Source organism: Pithys albifrons, chromosome 16 (genome assembly GCF_047495875.1).
Source record: "Pithys albifrons albifrons isolate INPA30051 chromosome 16, PitAlb_v1, whole genome shotgun sequence".
NCBI classification, from domain to species: Eukaryota; Metazoa; Chordata; class Aves; order Passeriformes; family Thamnophilidae; genus Pithys; species Pithys albifrons.
In genome coordinates, this window is record NC_092473.1 from 2,742,316 (window position 1) to 2,765,805 (window position 23,490).

A 23,490-nucleotide genomic window follows, 5' to 3' on the forward strand; every position below is an offset into this window, starting at 1 on the left:
TTGCTGCAATTCAGCAAAGCATGATGTTGTCTCAGCCTCTGATAGAGAAGTGCTGCTGAGTTTTCATATTAACTCTTTGTCTCTAGAACCATCTCTAAGGATCAGTTTGAGAAGAAGAAAAACGATACCCTCGATCCGGAGCCGTAAGTATCAGGCTGATGGTTTCCCAAATTAATCCCTTTGCTTCCAGTTCCCCTTCAGCCAGAAATGGGGCAGGGAGCAAAGAACTCCTCCTTTTCACCCATCTCTACCCAAATGGGCTGCAGAATCTTTCCCTAACGTTCTTGGCACCATATCCAAAGCTGATGTCTGACTTTGATACCCAAAAGGAAACACAAGCCTGTTCCACAGGCAGTTCCCAGGTCTGTGATTTGGGTGATTCCAAGAATGTGCCAGGCTCTGACCAGGGCTGGGAATGGTCTTCTGTCACACCGAGCCTTTCACACCCAGCCCTGCATTCCTGGGGCACTTCTGCATTTTCCTCTGCTGGTTCTAAACCACGTTTTTCTCTCCACTGAGTGCTGAGTCCCCCAGAGGAGCCATCCTGTGGGAGCTGCAGGGACAGCCCAGCTGAGCTTCCCTTCAGGAGCCTGGGCTGCTTTCCCTGCATCCTTTCCTGTCTGCACAGAGATTGTATCTTACCATTGCTGTGCTCTGGCAGTTTGATATCAGTGCATTTTGATTCCTAATCATCTCTCTGCTCCTCCCCAGGCCTGAGAGGGTGGACTGGGATAGACCCCAGTGCATTTGGCTTCACAACCAACCCTGCAGGCTGCACTGGGAGAACCTCTAGCAGTTTTCCCATCCAGAAAAAGGATTTTGACATATTTTGACCAGAAGAAAAGAAAGCTACAGCAGAGCTATGCAGGCAAAGACAAGTTAATACATGTTTTCTTGGCAGGGTGATTCATGACTGACTAGTTTTTACCTTTACAGAAAGTTGAGCAACCATTTAGTCAGTTTGTGGTTGTTGCAGCAATTGGAAGCTCAGTCTGTGCAGTGTTGTTGAGCAGGCTCTGTGAAGCTGAGAAGACTCAGGACTCTGCTTAGAAAAGGATAAAAAAGACCCAGAAAAAGTTGTGCATGACAGCCCATTTCAGATTTTTAAACTAGAACACTTTGTAATATATATATGTATATGTAATTCACACATGGATTGATAGATGTAGATCTGAATCTATTCTGAGTATTTCTTAAACTGACACATAAATTGGGCCTGTTGAAGTTGATTCAGTTCTTACCAGAGCACTGGCAAGTCCTTCTTTCTTGGTGAGTTGTGGGAAATCCCTTACCTGACCCCAGGAGTGATTGGCTGCTGTTCTTTCTCCTCAGGTTTGTTGACTGCAAAGAATGTGGCCGGAAGATGCACCAGATTTGTGTGTTACATTATGATATTATTTGGCCTTCAGGGTAAGAGATGGTTGTTAGTTTTTTACCCCTTATACAATAAGACAGATGTAGTTGATATAATAAAGACTTTCTGCCTCTGTTCTTTCATATGTGGCCACTGCCCTGTAGGAACTGAGCACAAAAGGACAAAGTGTTTATTAATAAAATACATTTTGTGGTGTTTGGGGTCTTATTTCAGTCGACTCAGATAAAAATGTGCATGAAACCAACTTTTCTTACACTCAGGTTTCTGTGGTTTCTTTCTAACTCCCAATCCAGGGCAGCTGGTTGGAGGTGAGTTGTGTGCACAGAACACAAAGTGCAGGTGTAGCTGCTTGGCAGAGTTAAACCCCCTCACAGAGGCTTTCAGTCCCTTCAAAGTGAAGTGACACAAGCTGTTCAAATCCAGAGAGAATTATATCATACTCTGACATTTAAATTATGGGTTCAGACACTGGGTTTAAGCTCACCAGTAATGGGCTTGTGCTAAATGTTTGGCTTTTTTTCCTCTCCATAGGTTTGTCTGTGATAATTGTCTGAAGAAAACCGGGAGAACACGCAAAGAAAACAAATTCAGTGCTAAAAGTGAGTTTGACATTTCTGGTTTTATCTCCAACACTGCCCTTCCTTCCCCTGCCACCCCCAACAGCTTTTGATTGAGACTTTGTGTTGTCAGGATGAGCAGCATTTGCAGAATGGAGAGTGGTGTAGCCTGAGGCTCTCAGAATTTGAATCAGCATTTTAAAGCCCTGCTCTCTGTCTTTGGCATCTTGGTCCTTATTTTCTAGGATGAAGAAGCAGAAAGAGGAGCAAACAGAGCAGGGAAAGCTCGGGTCTGTGTGCACTTCTCTGGCTATATTTAGCCATGTTTGCATGTAGTGTTGAAACTGTAGTAAATGCCTGTCACCTCTGTGCCCTTCCAGCAACACGTAGAAACAAGTTGTGCTGCAGTTCAGGTGCTGCTGCCGCCAAGCACAGAAGTGTTGGAAGAGCTTTTCTTGCCTCCAGAGTGGGCGGTGGGACAAGGACTGTCCACTGGAATGGGCAACCCATTCCATTCCCCTGTGTGTCTGAGTCCCCTGGCAGTAACCACTGCTCAGTGGTGTTGTAATGGGCACTGAAGAGAGGGCCAGAAGATGCCAGGTCAGGTTCTGTCAGTCTCTCTAGCAATCCCTACACAGAGCTCTCTGCAGACATCTCACACCAGAGAATGTAATTCCATAGTTTTCACTCACACCCCTTTGAAGGGAGGGCAGGAAAAGAAGGGGCTGGTGTTGGAAGTGCAGTGTCAGTGCACTGAGCACAAAAACAAAGGGAGTGTGGACACCAAGAGGGGGATTCAGCCACTTGACCAGCTAGAACTTGAAGGAGCAATGATCCCTGCTTGTTCTTTTGTCCTTGGAAGTTCTGGGCATTACTGGGTCACACTGCCTGCCCAGGCCTGGATCTTCCACACTGTGATAAAGGCAAGAGTTTGCATTAAATGGGGCTTCTTGATAGCTTGGTATGTGGTTGATTGCATAATAAGAGCTGTGAAGGGGTGATTTGGGGGTGATAAAGCTGTGTGAGGCTTTATTGGTTACAGTAATCAAAGCAGTCCCTGGAGGAACCTGAAGCACACAAGACACTGTTGTTAAAAAGTCTAAATTAGTCTCATTAAAGACAGATTAAAATGGTAAGAGAACATTATTAAAATGATGAAATAAAAATGGCAGTTTTAGACAACCATTTTAGATAGATGTCTCTTCTGTTGCATACTGACCTCACAGCATATATTGCTGTAAATTGTCTGAAATAAGTGTGTGATGCCCCTGATTAGTGCAGGTGTTCGTGACACTGCTTAAGGTTTGTGTTAGCAGCCATTTGGGTCAAGGCAGCCATTCTGTTCTGGACAGGGATGTCATGGGGCTTTCTTCCTTTCCTCTTTTCCCTTTTCCCTTCTCTGCTGTTGGACTGTCTTGTCTTTCTCCCATGATGTGAGTCCTGCCAGCTCTGCTCCATGGAGGGCTCAGCTTTCTCCAGCAGTGCTCTGGTGGGAGTGCAGGGACAGGGAGGGAAAGGAGGGCCTGCTCTTGTCCAAATCCTGGTCTTACTGCTGACCTGAAAACAAACCTGAGCAGGGAAACACCAAAACATTAACATGTCCCCTCTCCCCATAAAAACTTGTATTGCCATCAAGTAATGCAATCAAGTGTTAATTGCCATCAATATTTGTGTGCTCTGCCAAGCACAATGGCCCAGCTGCTGATAAATAACCTCAGATTCCTAATGTATATCAAGTCAAACTGGTTAATTAGCTGGTAGCCTGCAGTGTGCAGCTGTGAGACTCCAAACTCCTCAAGTCTTTCTTTTCCTGAGCCAACCCACAAATGTCACTTCCCCAGCAGCCAATGCAGGGACGTTCAGAGACAAAGGGCCCTGGCAAGTAACTCAGCCAGAGGAGTTTCCTGACAAGAAGTCAGGAGTGTGACTTTGTTCCTGTGTGTCCTGTTACTCATCCCCTCCCAGCTGTGTGGCCTCTGCTGCTGCCAAAACCTTCTGTGCTGAGCATTCCTTGTTAACAGTTTGGGGACCTTTCCTCAAGTTTGCCCTCAGGTTCCACTGAGTCCTGAGCTGTCACTGGAAGTGCTGGTGTGAGAGGAGTCCAAGAGCCAAACTCTGGCTGCTTTCTAAAGGAACTTGAACATTCTAAAACCTCAAAATATGCTATTTTTAGATCCTTTCTTTACAGTACCTGTGATCTTAATGTTGCCTGTTTCTTTTAGCTTCTGATCTGGTCTTTTTGTGTTTGTGGGTTTGTGAGCCCCAATGCACTGCCTGAGGAAGGAAGCAAATACCCCTGGTCTGCTCAGCCCTGGGGAGGGGATAAGATGAAAACACAAGGCAGTGGAGTTAACTCTGGTGGCTTCCTAACTCAGCAGCTGAAATGGAGCCCTTTCTTCTCAGTTTGTACTCAGAGAAAACAAAACAATGTTCTCATAAAGTATTCCTGAATTCCCTTTAAAACCAACCTCCTTCTATTATACATGGAAAGCCTAAAACAGTGTATTGGGCCGGGAAACTCTGGGAAAGGGCAAGGTGTTGGAATTTATAAAGGTGTATTTTTATTTTAACCTGCCTTTAAATTTGGTTATTTGGTCCCAAGTCAATGATATTTAGACTGTGTTGTGCTGGTTATAACCACATCATGTCACTGGCCCAGGGGACAGGCTGAGAGATGTAAATCAAAATTGGTGCTTCTGGCAGTTTCTATAAACTGATTGTGATTAAGCTGCCAGAGGGCAGGGTTAGGTGGAATATTGGGAAAAAATTCCTCCCTGTGAGGGTGGGCAGGCCCTGGCACAGGTGCCCAGAGAAGCTGTGGCTGCCCCAGACCTGGGAGTGTCCAAGGCCAGGCTGGACAGGGCTTGGAGCAACCTGGGCTGGTGGGAGGTGTCTCTGTCCGTGTCAGGGGGTGGCACTGGATGGGCTTTAAGGTCCCTTCCAACTCAAACCATTCCATGATTTTATAAAATAATTTTAAGTATATAAAATCCCATAGGAAGTGAGATCATCCTTTGATTATATGTGGGGGGTTTCCCCAGAATTGGAGCCTGGAATAATTTTTAGCCTTGATATTCCACTGCAGCTTTCTGCATGGCAGGAGGAAGAACCAAGAGCCCTGTGTCAGGAGCCAGAGAACAAATGAAAAATGTAGCAACAGAGAGCAGAAAATTAAATGTATTTTAGTAAACTGAACATCTGTAGATTACACCATCACTTTGGAAGAGATAGCAGATTGACCATAAAATGAAATAGAAATACTGGGTAGTAAAATAAGTGCAGCAGGATAAGAGAAATGGTCATAAATCTTCAAGTCAAAACAGTGGGTTCCTTCTGTTTCCTTAATTTAACCCAAAATACTCATTGTGATTTCTGTAATTTGTTGTGGATTTATTTGCAAACAAACCTTCTCATCCTGTGAGAGCACAAACCCAGCTCTGCCCACAGAAGCCAGTTGTGATGTACAGATCAGGAGGGGGTCTGGGCAGGGAGTGGAGCTGAGCTCTGCTGTGCCCGTGCAGGAGCCACTGAACCAGTGCAGGTTCCTGCAGTCCCAAAGCTCTCTGGGAGAGCAAAGGCAGTGAAATCTCCATTGAAGTCAAAAGGCTTTTCATTTCTGGTGATTTGCTTTGCTTTGCTTGAAGACGTGTGGTGTGGAGCCAGCTCTGTGGAGTGATGTCATCTCTGTCAGGCAGCCAGAGAGTGGGTTTGGCAGCAGGAAACGTTTGCAGTGTTCATAAAATAAGGCTGCAAATTGAGGAGTGCTCCGTGAAGCCCTTTGTTGGGTCACTTACAGGCTGATTTTCCCACTGTTGCAGCTTCCACCACAGGGTGTGAACACTTGAGCCTTGGGGAGGAGCCTGGAGGGGTTTGCTGGTTTTCATTTTGGCTGCATAAATAAAACCATCAGGTTTTCATATGGAGGTAAAACAAAGAGGGCAAAAAACCCCTTTCCATCCAGAGCAACAAGCTGGAAGAGTTAAAAAGTTCAGTAACACCCTGAACTTGAAGTGGTTTCTCCAGAATGAAATTTCCATTGTCTTGTTGTCCCCCTTGCCTTGCAGGGCTGCAGACGACCCGTTTGGGAAACCATCTGGAAGACAGAGTGAACAAATTCCTGCGACGGCAGAACCACCCCGAGGCTGGAGAGGTCTTTGTCAGAGTAGTGGCAAGTTCAGATAAGACAGTGGAAGTCAAACCAGGAATGAAATCCAGGTTAGTCTCATTATTTCAAATAAATGCAGTCCATTTAATTGTTTTCATTTCCAAGTCCCCTTGTGTAGATATTGCAAAACTTCAACAGTTTGCACCTTGATTCCTTCACACATTTTTGAAACTTTGACATGAGTAAGATTGTGAAAGGTTAAAGAAAAGCAGAGGAGGTGGCAATTGTGTTTTGACTGTTTGGGGGGCAGTGGGAGCATCTTGGGTTTGTTTATAATAGTTGGGCTTTGTGTTACTAAACCTTAAGATTCTGACCCCGTTTTGATTGGTGTTACAGAATTCATAGTTTAGTTTGGAGAGATCCTGTTCCTTATTGTTCCTTCATTTTTGTTGGTTTTTTATAAACTATTTGGCTTTCAGGAGGGACTTTTAATTTGCCTCACTCTAAATGAAAAGCTTAAAAGGTTTATTCTGTGGAGCAGTTTGGCTTCAATTCATACAAGGAGTGTTTGTGTGACATCACGTCATCATAATGCATCAGGTTTTCTGCTCTGCAGCCTGTTTAGAGGCTTGTGGTCCCTGAGGATGTCCCTGGTCTCAGTGCTGGCCTGGTCAGCCCTGTGCTCTGTATGGAAACAGAGTCTTTCCATGGATTTACAGGACCAGGACTCCTTGTTTTACTTCAGCTCTGCTCCAACCCCCAAATAACGCTGCAGGTCCTGCTCTCTTTCTGCTGGGACACTGTTTAATGCCTGGCTCTGTTGTTGCTGCCCCTCCTGCCCCTGCCCTGCAGGTTTGTGGACTCTGGGGAGATGTCGGAGTCCTTCCCGTACCGCACCAAGGCGCTGTTCGCCTTCGAGGAGATCGACGGCGTCGACGTTTGTTTCTTCGGGATGCACGTGCAGGAGTACGGCTCGGACTGCCCCCCTCCCAACACCAGGTACGGCTGGCACTGCCCCCCTCCCAACACCAGGTACGGCTGGCACTGCCCCCCTCCCAACACCAGGTACGGCTGGCACTGCCCCCCTGCCAGCACCAGGTACGGCTGGCACTGCCCCCCTCCCAACACCAGGTACGGCTGGCACTGCCCCCCTCCCAACACCAGGTACGGCTGTCACTGCCCCCCTCCCAACACCAGGTACGGCTGGCACTGCCCCCCTCCCAACGCCAGGTACGGCTGGCACTGCCCCCCTCCCAACACCAGGTACGGCTGGCACTGCCCCCCTCCCAACGCCAGGTACGGCTGGCACTGCCCCCCTCCCAACGCCAGGTACGGCTGGCACTGCCCCCCTCCCAACACCAGGTACGGCTGGCACTGCCCCCCTGCCAGCACCAGGTACGGCTCGGACTGCCCCCCTCCCAACACATAGGTACGGCTGGCACTGCCCCCCTGCCAGCACCAGGTACGGCTGGCACTGCCCCCCTGCCAGCACCAGGTACGGCTGGCACTGTCCCACTCCCAACGCCAGGTACGGCTGGCACTGCCCCCCTCCCAACACCAGGTACGGCTGGCACTGCCCCCCTCCCAACACCAGGTACGGCTGGCACTGCCCCCCTGCCAGCACCAGGTACGGCTGGCACTGCCCCCCTCCCAACACCAGGTACGGCTGGCACTGCCCCCCTCCCAACACATAGGTACGGCTGGCACTGCCCCCCTCCCAACACCAGGTACGGCTGGCACTGCCCCCCTCCCAACACCAGGTACGGCTGGCACTGCCCCCCTCCCAGCACCAGGAACTGCTGGCACTGCCCCCCTCCCAAACGCCAGGAACTGCTGGCACACAGCACGCTGGGCAGTAAGTCTCAGTCCTGGGGCACTGCAGGACTGCAGGTGACTTTGAAGGGAAGACATGACAAACCCACATTATTTTGTATTCTGCTTTTCATTTGGCCTCTCGATGTATATCCCATTTTTCGCTCCCGAGACCTGTTCACACCATGGTAAGGTGACAGAATACACTTTATTAAAATATCATCACTGGGTTTTTCCTGCTGTGTGTGTGGTGTGAGGGTGTGGTGTGAGAGTCTCTGTGACAGGCAGCACAGCCCTGGGCCCGGGTGACTGACTGTGGCTCTGTGTCCTGCTCCAGGCGTGTGTACATCTCCTACCTGGACAGCATCCACTTCTTCCGCCCGCGCTGCCTGCGCACGGCCGTGTACCACGAGATCCTCATCGGCTACCTGGAGTACGTCAAGAAACTGGGGTAAGGCAGCTCTTGGGAAAGAAAGAAAGAAAGAAGTGTGGCTTTTTTTAATCCAGTCTGCCAAGTAGCTTTGCATTTAGGATACTCTCTGCTTGTCCTCTCCACACATGTGGAACACATCCCTCCTCTGCACTGCACAGGAAACTGGAGTTTGGTTATTAATGTGGTTTGCTGATCCTTAAACTGACAGCACATCATTCACTTGATCAGAGGCTCACTTGGTGTTTAAGCTTTGGTGTTACATACTGTCTATAACCGTCTAGAACTGGCTGAAGGGAGGTTCCAGCCAGGTGGGGGTTGGTCTCTTCTCCCAGGCACTCAGCAATAGGACAAGGGGGCATGATGGGCTCAAGCTCTGCCAGGGGAAATTGAAGTTGGAGATGAGAAAGAAATTGTTTGCAGAGAGAGTGCTCAGGCATTGGAATGGGCTGCCCAGAGAGGGGGTGGATTCCCCATCCCTGGAGGTTTTTCAACTGAGCTTGGCCGTGGCACTGAGTGCCATGATCTGGTAAAGGGACTGGGGTTGGACCAAGGGTTGGACTTGATGATCTCAGAGGTCTTTTCCAACTCAATCAATTCTATGATTCTGTGATTCTATATCCCACACCTTATCCCTTGTCTAAATAGAAGTTACTGCCTTGGAAACTTTGCTACAAAGCAAAAATAAGAACTACTACAAAATAAAGCCAGAGCTCTGAATTGATACCTCAGTTTGCATTAATTTGATGATGGCAGTGACAGGTTTTTTTGTTGTGCCACACCAGGTATGTGACAGGGCACATCTGGGCCTGTCCCCCCAGTGAAGGAGATGATTACATCTTCCACTGCCACCCACCTGACCAGAAAATTCCCAAACCCAAACGTTTGCAGGAGTGGTATAAGAAGATGCTGGACAAGGCATTTGCTGAGAGAATCATTCATGACTACAAGGTTTGCTGCTGTTTCATTTCTGGTTTCATTTTTATGGGCTTTTCAATCTGGGATAGTGTTGCACAAGGGGTTTATTCTCAGCCAGTGTCTTCATTTTCTTAGATTTTCTTGAGGTTCTGCCTTTCAGGCTGAAAATTCCTCAGGTTTGGCATCTGAGTGAAGGGAAATGTGCAAGAACCTGCCTTTGTGTACTTGTCTTTCACTGCAGTTTTCTAGGCAAGGAGATATGGAGCTTGTCAAGAGGCTGTTTGCTTCTGGAGGAGCTTGTGCCCCTCTGGGCCCCACTAGTGTGGAATGAGAGAACCTCCTTATTAAAAGGATGATTTTCTTAATTAGAGAACATCACTCATGTACACAGGGATACAGGGTGGAGGTGGCAAAGGGAGCATTTGCCACTCCTTACACACTAAAATTTGCTGTAATTCCTTCATGGTAGTGACAGTGCTGGAGAAAAAGTGACAGTCACTAAATGTGTGGGGCAGAACAGCCTCTGACAAGCCTTGCCATGGGTTTAGTGTAGCAAAGAGCTGGAGGGTCTGTGCCTCCAGTAAGGTGGTCTTGAAACCAGGGAGGGCTTTGTAACAGTTCCCAGGGGTATTTTGGTGTCTGCCCTCACATCAGGAGCACAAACTGGTGGCAGGATGGGGCTCAGGGTGGGCTCAGCACTGTCTGAGATAAGGAGGGAGGGGGCTGTTATCAGGGCTGCCAGCTGGTGTGGGGCTGCACCAGGAAAGAGCCTGGCAAGGCAGGCCCAGCACTCTGGGGCTGTACCTCTGGTTCTCCTCTCTCCCCTCAGTGACCTTCCTTTCTTTATTTCTGCCTGGAATTGTGTGATGTGCCCCACAGGACATCTTCAAACAAGCAACTGAGGACAGGCTGACCAGTGCCAAGGAGTTGCCTTACTTTGAGGGGGATTTCTGGCCCAACGTGCTGGAGGAAAGCATTAAGGAGCTGGAGCAGGAGGAGGAGGAGAGGAAGAAGGAGGAAAGCACTGCAGCAAGTGAAACAACAGAGGTGGGTTAACCTCATGTGCTGTGTCTGCTTCTCACTCACAAACCCGACAATCAGCACTTTAATAAACGAGAGAGTTCACACCCAGTAAACCAGAAAAGGTCACTCACATCAGCCATGAAATCAGGGGGCCCTTTCTCTGCTTTTCTGGTTTTACATGGGTAACAAATACACTGGGGGCTGGGTGGGGTTTGTTTACCAGGCTCAGGAGTCAGTTGTGTCAGTTCAGCACCTCCACTCTTGGAGAAACGTGTTGAGCTGTTCTGTGTCGCTGCATTTGCTCAGAGTCCTTTGGCTGAGCTGGTTCACACCTTTGCAGGGCACCTTCAGGTTTGCATCCTGAAAGGTGCTGGATCTCTCAAAGCTGAATGAAATGTGGCTGTCATTTAAGCACAAGCTCTTGTAGTCATTTGCACCAGCAAGGGGCTGATACTTCAGAGCATTTATTGCAGGCTTTGCACTGGTGGGAAGTGTTGATCCTGATGGTGCTGTTCCTTCACCACCATTCTCTGTGTGTATAAAAACCCAAACAAAACACCAACAACCAAGGTTTTCAGAGTCCTGGCTGAAATTTCATCCTTCATTTTTATTTCTGTGTTGATTTTAGCTGTAACCAAACAGTCTCAGCACTTTCGTGCTGCCCCTTGGACATGTGATTTGCAGCAACATGTTTGAATATTAATATTGTAGGAAAATCTGCAGTGTGATGGATTGAGGGGGAACCAAAAGCTTCACCTGGGGACAACCTGCCCTCAGCTTCAGTGCCAGGACTTTGCTTACAGTGTGAATTACGTGATACTGGTGTGGATGGATGGACCTTAATCCATCAATTCAGTAGTAAGGAAGTTCCTTCAATTAGAATTCAGCAAACCCCCAAAGCCAATTTAGTTTGTTGCTGTGTTTTTATGGAACCAAAAATCAAGTGCCTTTCACTTTGTTCCTTCTGAATGTAACTTTGAATGTTGAAATATTGCAGCAAACAGAGCAGAATAAAGGGAGGTGGAAGGCAAGGCTTGGGGTTAAGCTGCAGCCCTCTGTTGCCAACAGGATCATTACTCTGCATCTGAGAGGGGAAAAAAGGTGTTTAAAAAGCCCAAAACAACTAATCCTGATCTCATACAAGTTGTGGCCTAAAGTGGGATGGAGCAGCCTTGACTGTGAACACCCATTTAAAGCCACAGGTGCTGTTTGGGGCATCAGGGGCACAAAATCTGCATCCAGTTGCTGAGGTGTCATCCAGGAACTCAGCAAAGGATTAACAGTGTGGTCTTTGCCTCCTGGCTTGGGAAAAGGAGGAGATTTCAAAGTGTGAGAACTTCTGCAGTGCAGAGACCTCAACCTGGGACATTCCTTGGAGGGAACTGCCCAGCAATGGGGATCTCCATGGGTGGCAGCACGAGAGGAGTGTTGGGATTGAAGTGGCACAGAATCTGCCTGTCTTTTATTAAATTCTTCATCCTAAACTTTGTGTATGTAGAGAGGAAGCTTCTTAAAAGGCAACTTGTGCCACAGGTTAAAGAGAGTCTAAAGAAGTGGGAAATATTCAGAATTCTTGGACAATTCTGAAGGGGTGAGACTCACATGTCTCTGGGTGATGTGGCTGAGTATCAAAATAAAGTGGAACAAACACAATCTTACAACTTCTTAAAATTGTTTGGAATACAATTGACCAAATACAAACTTGGTAAAGGTGGAGTGGAAAGAAAACTTAGGCTTGTACTGTTGGATAAGTTTCAATCTGTTCTTCCTTTTGGTGTTTAAATTTTAAAGCCTCTGTTGATGCTCCAGGATGGGCAGGCAAAGGAGGGCAGGCCCCAATTCCATCAGGGTGGTAGAAAATCAGGGGAAACTCAAGGTGGGAACACACAAGAGCTCCCTTCTGAGTCCCTGCAGATCACTGAGAGCTGTCTGGTTTCCCATAAAATAGTCTCATTTTCATTTCCAAATAGGTTTGATCAAAAAGTCCATAAAATTAGTTCCAGAGAACCCAGGAGTGGACAGGGAATTCCTGTCCAGCCTAATTAATAGAAGGGAAGGATGGCAGCAGCCTATAAATAGAATTGCTTTCTGCATTTGGAATATTTTTGTTTTCCCTGGATAAATATGCCTGTGGATAGTCCTGTGTTTGCTTGTACATGCTGTTCATGGCACTTCCTTGCATATGTGTATATATATATATATATATATATTTATATATCAGGGTATTTCAGGAGCTTATTTTAACTTTATGCTGACCAACGTTCTCGCAGTTAGAAAGGGGGTTTGGCTGAGTGAGTTCCCTGCTGGGAGCTGGGGGTTGATTTTGCAAGGACATGAGAACTCTTAAAAGTTATTTCTGTTTTCCCAGGCCATCTAAATAACATCATCTGCTATTTCTCACTCTCTTTACTTACATGTAGCATTCAGGGCATGGCCACTGTGGTCTGTGTTGTGACTTGGGCACAAGGGAAGGTTTGGGAGGTTATTTTTTGGAGTTGCACACACAGCTGGGAGTCTGCAGGATGGAGAACAGAGTGTTTTGTTGGTTTCATTTCAAATCCTGCATGTCCTGATCTGTGTCCTCACCCTAAATTTGTTCAGTAAGAACAAACAAACCTTAAATCAGAGCTTGATCAAGTATATGAAACCCCAAATGCACAACCAAGCAAGATCCTGCAATCCTGGAATTTTTTTGAAGTCCTTTTTATTTGTAGCTCACCATCAGATATCTGTAGGATCTTGTAAAGCAAGCACTGGAAGGTGAAGTCAGTGTTTGAGAAGGGAAAAATCCCAGTGTTAAGAGGGCAATTATTTAATGTATATGTGAACTTTAAACGTCTGTTTTTAATCAGTGTTTGGATTTGTTTGCCTGCCAGTTTGGCTTTTGCTTTTTCCTGGAAGATGGGATATATTTAACACAGCAGGGCTGATTTGCAGGCATTGGAACAAAGTTCTATTCCTGACAGCAGAAGTGTGTCAGTGTGAGCTCAGTGAATGGAGAGGGCTGTGTGAGGTGTAACATCCTTCCCGTGCCTTTCGCAGGGGAGCCAGGGCGACAGCAAGAATGCCAAGAAAAAGAACAACAAAAAAACCAACAAGAACAAGAGCAGCATCAGCAGAGCCAACAAGAAGAAGCCCAGCATGCCCAACGTGTCCAATGACCTGTCCCAGAAGCTCTATGCCACCATGGAGAAGCATAAAGAGGTACTGGCACAATATGCCCGGGGAGGGTTTGTCCCTGGGAATCTGGGCACGGTGATAATCAGAACTGAAAATCAGGAGGAGTGAAGCCTGTGGTTGGGTTAGAAATGTTTCTGTTGCATAAGAACACACTGGGAGAGATCAGCTTAAACTGAGTTAATTGGATCAGGTCTGCAGCACGCCGTTACTGCAGAGAGCACGAGCTTCTTCCTGCAACGTCCTCCCACCTGGTTGACTTTTACTCCTCTCCCCTCATACCTGCAGGTGTTCTTTGTGATCCATTTACACGCTGGGCCCGTCATCAACACCCTGCACCCCATTGTGGACCCCGACCCGCTGCTGAGCTGCGACCTGATGGACGGGCGCGACGCGTTCCTGACGCTGGCGCGGGACAAGCACTGGGAGTTCTCGTCCCTGCGGCGCTCCAAGTGGTCCACGCTGTGCATGTTGGTGGAGCTGCACACGCAGGGCCAGGACCGCTTCGTCTACACCTGCAACGAGTGCAAGCACCACGTGGAGACCAGGTGGCACTGCACGGTCTGCGAGGTACGTGTGGGCCCCAGGGCTGCCCCACAGCTCAGCCTTGGGGTGTTTGGGACCCCAGGGCTGCCCCACAGCTCAGCCTTGGGGTGTTTGGGCCTCAGGGCTGCCCCACAGCTCAGCCTCAGGGGGGGTGTTTGGGACTCCAGGAGCTGCCCCACAACTCAGCCTTGGGGTGTTTGGGACCCCAGGGCTGCCCCACAGCTCAGCCTCAGGGGGGTGTTTGGGCCCCCAGGGCTGCCCCACAGCTCAGCCTCAGGGGGGGTGTTTGGGACCCCAGGAACTGCCCCACAGCTCAGCCTCAGGGGGGTGTTTGGGACCCCAGGAACTGCCCCACAGCTCAGCCTTGGGATGTTTGGGCCTCAGGGCTGCCCCACAGCTCAGCCTTGGGGTGTTTGGACCCCAGGGCTACCCCACAGCTCAGCCTCAGGGGGGGTGTTTGGGACCCCAGGAACTGCCCCACAGCTCAGCCTCAGGGGGGTGTTTGGGACCCCAGGAACTGCCCCACAGCTCAGCCTTGGGGTGTTTGGGGTAGTGCCCAGAGCTCCCCCAGATTAGGCCTGCCCTGATAGAAGGGCTGCTGAGCCTTAAGGGAAGGGAATTATCAGACGGGTACCTCTTCTTATAGAAGTGACTTTAGTTTCTCAACATGGAACACTCAGGAGTGGCTCCTGCTACATCATTTACTCTGCCATGGCTCCTCTGCATAGACAGCTTTTTAACTGAATTTTAAGGAGTTGTGAATCTTAGAATGGTTTGGGTTGGAAGGGACCTTAAAGACCATCTCACTCCACCCTCTGCCAGGGGCAGGGACACCTTCCCCTGTCTCGGGCTGCTCAAACTTTAGGACTGGGTGGTGGGGTGGGACTGTCAGACTGGTCAGAGCCTGCAGAGCTCTGACACATCCACATTTTGGGGATGCCCACAAGGGCAGTTGACTTACCCTCCTGCAGGGTCACTTCCCTTCTGCTTTACACATGGTGCTTGTGTTGTACAGAGCACAGCTGGGCAGTGTCCCAGAGCTGGGAGAGGAGGTGCCACAGCTCCTCCTTGTTGTCCCTTTGGTCCAGTATTAGTGGCTCCCTGCCCTTCACATCAGACCAAATAATTGCTCCTGACCTGGCTCAGTGCTTTCAGTGGCCAGCCCTTGGACAGCAGGGATCACTTCTGGGCTGTGTTGGAGGGCAGTTATCCATGGGGCTGGAGCAGGGAGCTGGGGAGAAGGGGCTTTCTGAGAGGGCTTGTGTTCACCTCTGGCTGTAGCTGAACAGAACAAATTTGAGTAAGTGTAGCCTGGTTTGCACACTACGAGTTACTGCCAAGTTCTTGGTGGAAGAGTCTTAATTAATCCCTCTGAGGAAAGCACTGAGCAGGGTTTCTGCAGGAGATGGATTGGACACACGTGGGGAACTGGGTGGTGGAAGGAGGTACGACCTGTAAGCTGCCTCAGGGTACCCCATGTTGGAGAGTGCTCTTCCTGCAGCAAAAAAGGGACAGGGCACTGAAAAGGTGGATCATGAGGAGGTTTTCATCATGTCTTAGTGTGAAACTTGCATTTGTTTGAGGACTTTTTTAGTGATTTAAAAAAAATACGTATTTCAGGGTAGTAATTATTAGTCAGTAGTTACACTAAGAATAACCCAGTGGAGAACAACCCTGCCTTTTGGGCAGTGACCTGAGGTTTACCAGCTAGGGGGAGGTTTTGGTACCCAAACAGGTAGCACAGAAAAATAAACAGTTCTGTCACCAAGAGGGAAAAATTAAAAACCCCAATTCCTGCAACTTTTTCATGCAATAAAATGCCACAGTGACAGCCCCTGGTTCATTGTTACCCAGTGTACAGAGCTGTGGTTGCAGGCAGGCCGTGCTGAGGCTGCTGCCCTGCCTGCCCCGGCGCCTGTGCAGCTGCTCCCCTGCCCGCTCTCAGCTGAAAGGGCTGTCCCTGAAGTTGTCCTGCTTGTGCTCGTGTGGCTGTACCAGGGACACCCAGGGTGTCCTGCACGTGGGGGTGGTGCTGCCCCCCTGCCCCGCTCTGCTGTCCTGTCAGTGCAGCTCGTGCTCTGCCAGCAGCTCAGCTCTGGCTGTTCTTGTCTTCCAGGACTACGACCTCTGCATCAACTGCTACAACACTAAGAGCCATGACCACAAGATGGTTAAGTGGGGCCTGGGTCTGGATGACGAGAGCAACAGCCAAGGCGAGCAGCAGTCCAAGAGCCCCCAGGAGTCGCGCCGGCTGAGCATCCAGCGCTGCATCCAGTCCCTGGTGCACGCCTGCCAGTGCCGCAACGCAAACTGCTCCCTGCCATCCTGCCAGAAGATGAAGCGGGTTGTGCAGCACACCAAGGGCTGCAAGCGCAAGACCAACGGCGGCTGCCCGGTGTGCAAACAGCTCATCGCTCTGTGCTGCTACCATGCCAAACACTGCCAAGAGAACAAATGCCCCGTGCCATTCTGTCTCAATATCAAACACAAGCTCCGGCAGCAGCAGATCCAGCACCGCCTGCAGCAGGCTCAGCTCATGCGCAGAAGGATGGCGACCATGAACACCCGCAACGTGCCTCAGCAAAGTTTGCCTTCTCCTACCTCAGCAACGCCTGGTACCCCCACGCAGCAGCCAAGTACACCGCAGACGCCGCAGCCTGCGCCCCAGCCCCAGCCCTCCCCTGTAAGTATGTCACCGGCCGGCTTCTCCAGCGTGTCCAGAACTCAGCCCCCCACCACCGTCTCGACAGGCAAACCCGCAAACCCGGTGTCCGCGCCTCCGCCTCCGGCTCAGCCGCCGCCGGCTGCCGTGGAGGCGGCTCGGCAGATCGAGAGGGAGGCTGCCCAGCAACAGCAGCAGCTCTACAGGGTCAACAACATGAACAATGGTTTGCCTCCCGGCCGCCCGGGCCTCGTCAACCCCACGGTGGGCTCGGTGAACCAGATGCCGCAAGTCAACATGAATGTACCGCGCCCCGGCCCCGTGAGCGGCCCCGTGATGTCCAACATGCAGGCCGGGCAGTGGCAGGCGGCGCCGATGCCGCAGCAGCAGCCGATGCAGCCGGGGATGGCCAGGCCGGTGATGCCGATGGCGACGCCGCAGGCCGTGGCCGGGCCCAGGATGCCGGGCGTGCAGCAGCCGCCGCGCAGTATCACCCCGAATGCACTTCAGGACCTGCTGAGGACCTTGAAATCACCCAGCTCTCCGCAGCAGCAGCAGCAGGTTCTTAATATCCTCAAATCCAACCCTCAGCTTATGGCAGCTTTTATAAAGCAAAGAACAGCCAAATACGTGGCGAACCAGCCCGGGATGCAGCCGCAGGCAGGGATCCAGCCCCAGCCCGGGATGCAGCAGCCACAGACCGGGATGCAGCAGCCGGGCATGCACGCGCAGGCAGGACTGCAGAACATGAACGCCATGCAGGCCGGAGTGCAGAGACCCAGCGTCCCGCCGCAGCAGCAAGGCATCGGAGCGATGAATCCCCAGGGACAGGCCATCAACATCATGAACCCCGGCCACAACCCCAGCATGGCCAACATGAGCCCGCAGTACCGAGAGATCCTGAGGCGGCAGCTCCTGCAGCAGCAGCAGCAGCAGCAGGGAGGGGCCGCCATGGCAGGAGGGATGGCAGCACACAACCAGTTCCAGCAGCCCCAGGGCCCGGGGGGTTACCCCCAAGCCATGCAGCAGCAGCGGATGCAGCAGCACCTGTCCATACAGGGCAGTTCCATGGGACAGATGGCTCAGATGGGACAGCTGAACCAGATGGGGCAGCCCGGCCTGGGGGCGGACGGCGCTCCCAACATCCAGCAGGCCCTGCAGCAGCGCATCCTGCAGCAGCAGCAGATGAAGCAGCAGATAGGGTCCCCCGGGCAGCCCAACCCCATGAGCCCACAGCAGCACATGCTCTCAGGACAAGCGCAGGCGTCTCATCTCCCGGGCCAGCAGATCGCCACCTCCCTCAGCAACCAGGTGCGGTCCCCAGCACCAGTTCAGTCTCCCCGGCCCCAGTCCCAGCCACCACATTCCAGCCCGTCACCCCGGATACAGCCCCAACCGTCACCGCACCACGTCTCTCCCCAGACTGGTTCCCCCCACCCAGGACTCGCAGTCACTATGGCTAGTTCCATGGATCAGGGACACTTGGGCAACCCAGAACAGAGTGCAATGCTTCCCCAACTAAACACCCCCAGCCGGAGCGCGTTGTCTAACGAGTTGTCTCTGGTCGGTGACACCACCGGGGACACATTAGAGAAATTTGTGGAGGGTTTGTAGCATTATGGGAGCATCACTTTTGTTTCTTCTTTCCTTTCGTGTTCTTGGATATTTTGTACTGAAAGATTCAGACATCTGGGTTGTTTTGAATCCTAGATGGAACTGCTGCTTCCTACAGATGGAAGAATTAATTGCTGTTTAAAAATAAAAAGAAAAAAAAACAATACAAAGAATATATTTTTTTGTTAAAGCCAGGCGGTTAAAATATCTGGTCTCTTTTGTGGGTTTTTTTGGTTTTTATTTTTTTGTTGCTGTTGACTCATACCTTTTTTTTAACGGGGAAAACAAGTTCATTATATTCATATTTTTTATTTGTATTTTCAAGACTTTAAACATTTGCGTTTAAAAGAAGAAAAAAAAATAATATTCAGAAACTGTTTCCTGAGATAATGCAACATTATAGCGTGTCCCGGTAACTTTGACACATGGCGGGAAGAGTTTTGTTTTCTATAGTGAACTCTGCAGGCGTTTGAAGTATTACCCCTGGGAAGATAGGAATTGACTCTTGCACACATTGGCCAACGCCAAAATCCTTGTCTTGCAGATGTAGAAATTGTTGCTTTGTTTCTCTGATAAAACTGGTCTTAGATGAAAATAGGGATGATCACTCTTAGGCCGTGCTGATCTGGATAGAGAAGAAACATTCTTTTCTTTCTTTCTTCTGTGTGAAACTTGAAACGAGGAAAGCAATTCTAGTGTAAATCATGCAAGCGCTATAATTACTATAAATAAGAAAATCCAAGAAGATTCAATCACTGTATAGAATGGTAAAAAGAAAAAAACTCATTTCTTACTTATAATATCATATTGTTAAATAAACTGTGTGCAACAGACAAAAAGGGTGGTCCTTCTTGAATCCATGTACATGGTATTAACACTTAGTGTTTGGGTTTTTTGTTATGAAAATGCTGTTTTCAACATTGTATTTGGACTATGCATGTCTTTTTTCCATTGTATATAAAGTATTGCTTAAAATTGATATAAATTACTGAAGTTTTTAACATGTATTCTGTTCTTTAAAATCCATGTAAGAATGTTTAAGGTTTTTATTTATTTATATATTTTTTTGGATCATGTTCTTTGTAAGACATGGCTATGACGATTCACTCATGCCCCGGAGCAGCCAGAGGCAGCGGAGGGAGTGGCACGATCCATGGATATTGTAGGTAGCATGTCTGTTTTACACACCCTTAGTGATTGTTTCCTTTTCGGGGAGGGAGAGGAGAGGGGAATGATTCCCAGCCATCGACTCTTTGCAGGTGTTCATCCATAAGGGTTAACTGGAATAAATTATTAATAGCCGTTGCTTTTTAAAAACTGCATTAATTTAGAGAAGGATCACCAATGAAAGGAAAATAGAGAGTATTGAGTTAATTCTAGGCTAATTTATTTAGTCTACAGTAAAATATGAACCTATTGACTTTAACACTATTTTTCTGCTGTTAACTCTGAGTCTAGATTTGAGGGTTTTCTGTGGAATAAAAAATAACAAATCATGTCCATGTTCCCTTTAATATCCTGTCACCATGCCCTCATGTCCCTGGGACACCCACCCCTCCTCCCCTCAGAGAATTGCCCTCGTGGAGTTAAAAAGCCCAGGGAAACATTCCCAGCGTAGGTGTGAGCTCAGACCACGCAGCCCAAAGCGCCATCTCCCGACCTCGAGGCTCCTGAATTCCATGTGCCTGGCACGGCATGGCAGCGCTTCCACAGGGCATCCCGCCCGGAGCGGGCACGGGGCACACACGGCTCTTCTTCACACGCAGCCCGTGGGGGGAGACGGGCGGGGGGAGAAGAGCAAACATTTCTCTCCACTTTTCTCCCTGAGCTGTGAAAGCTGCAGCGCCTTTTAACGGGAGAGGGTCTCTGCTTCAACTTCTCTTGCAAACTTTGTACCTTTTTCACCACCCTCGGATCCATCTGCCCATGCAATTATTGTCTTCAGCAATTCAAGATGTCAAAACTGGGGCTGGGGTGAGGTCAGTGAACACTAACCCAAAGCTTGTCCAAAAGAAATTGCTGTACAAAAAAAAAAGAAAACAAAAACCAAACAGGAGAAAATACTGATGGAAAGCCCTGATACTGTGTCTCATGCTGTGTACTTAAAAAGAGGAAAAATACTATATTTGTGATCAAAAAGAGGAAACTTGAAATGTGCTGGTGTTTCTAATAAAAGCTGGTAAAACTGCTTGGATTGAAGGATGGTTCCCCTTGGCTGGTGCCCGAGGTTCAGATACTGCCCTCAGTCCCACTGATTCCTCTAAGGAGCCTCCGTTTCACGGGCACCGGCACCGCCTGCGGATTTGGATAAGCCGAGCCCTGCTTGGTGTGGCTCAGGCTGCAGCTCGTCTGGGTGCCTGGTCTGGGCAAGAGTGGAAAAAAACAACAGATACCAGAATATTTTTAAGTACCACCTGAAGTGTGGTGAGCTCAGAGTCAAGGCATCGCTGTAGATCCACTCACTGCAGCTCTCTGGAGAAGGTGGGTTAGGGAAGAGCAGGTGTTTTATGAGGAAGGGAAGTGCAGAGCTGAAATCAAACCTGGGCCGGGGGTGCAGCCCCTGCCGCCTCGGGGAGGCCTCACTCCAGTCTCCTGAGAGTTGGGATAGGAAATTCAGCGTGTCTGAAGACTGGGTGGGCATGGATTTTTCCAGTCCTTTCCCGTGTTTGATGGGGGGAGTACAGGCAATACGGAACTGCATTCTAGAAACGGGAATTTATAAGGTGAGAGTGCCCTGGAGCTCAGTGCGGGATCTTCCTGCTGGAGAGGGTGGGTAAGACCTTCCCCTCCCTGAATGCTGGAGGGGAAGAAGGTGCTTAGATCTGAACGCTGGGCTGCAGTGACGGTTCCCTGCTCTTCTGTGGGGCTGCCCACCACGCTCCCCTCTGCTGCTGCCTCTCCTGCTGCCGCGGGCCGGGAATGTTCCCTCCTGCTGCGGGCACAGCTGGGCTGTCCGCGGAGCCGCAGGGCTGCCCACGGCGCGTGTGTGAGCGCGGCCTGCTCGGGGCTTCCACACGGGAGTGTTACGGCAGGGGCGAGGAAGAGGAGCGCGCCTGCCGGGATGGAGCGGGCTGGGACAGTCCCAGTGCAGGGAGGAGGATGAGACAGCGGCTGTGGGGCTGGGGAGCACTGCAGGGCACACACTGTGGGGCTGGGGAGCACTGCAGGGCACACTGTGCTGTGGGGCTGGGGAGCACTGCAGGGCACACACTGTGGGGCTGGGGAGCACTGCAGGGCACAGTGTGGGGCTGGGGAGCACTGCAGGGCACAGTGTGGGGCTGGGGAGCACTGCAGGGCACAGTGTGGGGCTGGGGAGCACTGCAGGGCACACTGTGCTGTGGGGCTGGGGAGCACTGCAGGGCACACACTGTGGGGCTGGGGAGCACTGCAGGGCACAGTGTGGGGCTGGGGAGCACTGCAGGGCACAGTGTGGGGCTGGGGAGCACTGCAGGGCACAGTGTGGGGCTGGGGAGCACTGCAGGGCACACTGTGCTGTGGGGCTGGGGAGCACTGCAGGGCACACTGTGCTGTGGGGCTGGGGAGCACTGCAGGGCACACTGTGGGGCTGGGGAGCACTGCAGGGCACACTGTGGGGCTGGGGAGCACTGCAGGGCAGAGTGTGGGGCTGGGGAGCACTGCAGGGCACACTGTGGGGCTGGGGAGCACTGCAGGGCAGAGTGTGGGGCTGGGGAGCACTGCAGGGCACACTGTGCTGTGGGGCTGGGGAGCACTGCAGGGCACAGTGTGGGGCTGGGGAGCACTGCAGGGCACACTGTGGGGCTGGGGAGCACTGCAGGGCACAGTGTGGGGCTGGGGAGCACTGCAGGGCACACTGTGCTGTGGGGCTGGGGAGCACTGCAGGGCACACTGTGCTGTGGGGGGTCCTTCCCTGCGCTTCTCACAGTCAGGAACTTTTCCCGTGGAGCAGGATGCTGGCAGAGAGCTGCTGCCAACCCCTGGGTTACTGAAACAAGCCTGGATAGAGGGAAGGATCCCTACCAGAGCCCTTGCGATCCCTGCAGGAAAACAATTCATGGCCAATGGTCAAAGTACACCCAAGGTGGGACAGGAGGGGTCGGGTGTTTCACAGCAGCTCCTTGATGTGTCGCTGTCAGGAATGCCCCGGGGTCAGCCCGACGTAGCTGAGCACAGCAGGAGGAGCTCCCAGCCCAACAGAACCGCAGTGCCCTGTGCTGTGCCAGCTGCCACCGCCACCGCCACCGCCTGTCCCGGGGCTGTGACAGCCGCAGGGCCGCCTGTGCCGGGAGGGCGCTGGGTTTGTCAGCTGTGTCCGGCTCCCCGTTCCAAACGAGCCCCCAGAAAACACTGACCGGATTTTTACCATCAGTCGGTTTGGAAGTGATGTCCTGGGCTCGCCGTCCAACCTCCTGGCATATCCCTGGAGACACCCCGGGAGGGGACCCAGCCTGGGGCCGGGTGGGGAATGGGGGGAGCCATGAGGGGACTCAGCCCGGGAGGGCCGCGAGGGGACCCGGGGAGGGCTGTGAGGGGACAGGGAGGGGGCCATGACGGGACTGGGAGGCCGTGAGGTGGTTCGTCCCGGGGGTATCTGTGAGGGGATCCAGGAGAGCCGTGAGGGGACTCAGAGGGTCGTCAGGGGATCCAGGGCGGGCCGTGGGGGCATTTAGGGGAGGCCGTGAGGGATCCGGGGGAGCAGTGAGGGGATCCAGGGGGGCCGTGAGGGGATTCGGGGGGGCCGTGAGGGGATCCCTGGGGGCTGTGAGGGGATCCAGGGGGGCAGTGAGGGGATCCAGGGGGGCCGTGAGGGGATCCGGGGGGGGCGTGAGGGGATTCGGGGGGGCCGTGAGGGGATCCCTGGGGGCTGTGAGGGGATCCAGGGGGGCAGTGAGGGGATCCAGGGGAGCAGTGAGGGGATCAGGGGGGACCGTGAGGGGATCAGGGTGGCGTGAAGGGACTGGGGGGGTCGTGAGGGATCCAGAGGGGCTGTGAGGGGATCGGGGGGGCTGTGAGGGGATCCGGGGAGGCCGTGAGAGGATTCGGGGGGGCTGTGAGGGGATCAGGGTGGCGTGAAGGGACTGGGGGGGCCGTGAGGGATCCAGGGGAGCAGTGAGGGGATTCGGGGGGCCGTGAGGGATCCGGGGGAGCAGTGAGGGGATTCGGGGGGCCGTGAGGGATCCGGGGGGGGCCGTGAGAGGATTCGGGCCCGTCCCGCGCAGGCTGAGCTGGATGATGACGTCACGCAGCGCCCGCGCGCGGGGGATTCCGCGCGCCCCCGCCCGATGACGTCAT

General features: G+C 51.5%; 1 protein-coding gene across 5 annotated transcripts in view; it reads left to right on the plus strand.

Moving 5' to 3' along the window:
- Positions 1 to 20,407, plus strand: part of CREBBP (CREB binding protein) — a 108,530-nt gene extending 88,123 nt beyond the window's left edge. For all 5 annotated transcript variants that reach the window (XM_071571648.1, XM_071571652.1, XM_071571649.1 and 2 more), the window contains 11 exons: positions 87 to 143; positions 1,333 to 1,410; positions 1,907 to 1,974; positions 5,997 to 6,147; positions 6,890 to 7,036; positions 8,187 to 8,300; positions 9,065 to 9,230; positions 10,077 to 10,244; positions 13,263 to 13,424; positions 13,686 to 13,967; positions 16,060 to 20,407. In XM_071571648.1, coding sequence (XP_071427749.1) covers positions 87 to 143; positions 1,333 to 1,410; positions 1,907 to 1,974; positions 5,997 to 6,147; positions 6,890 to 7,036; positions 8,187 to 8,300; positions 9,065 to 9,230; positions 10,077 to 10,244; positions 13,263 to 13,424; positions 13,686 to 13,967; positions 16,060 to 18,219 — 3,553 coding nt within the window. In that variant the 3' untranslated portion in view covers positions 18,220 to 20,407. The remainder of the gene's footprint in view (positions 1 to 86; positions 144 to 1,332; positions 1,411 to 1,906; positions 1,975 to 5,996; positions 6,148 to 6,889; positions 7,037 to 8,186; positions 8,301 to 9,064; positions 9,231 to 10,076; positions 10,245 to 13,262; positions 13,425 to 13,685; positions 13,968 to 16,059) is intronic.
- The last annotated feature ends 3,083 nt before the right edge of the window (positions 20,408 to 23,490 follow it).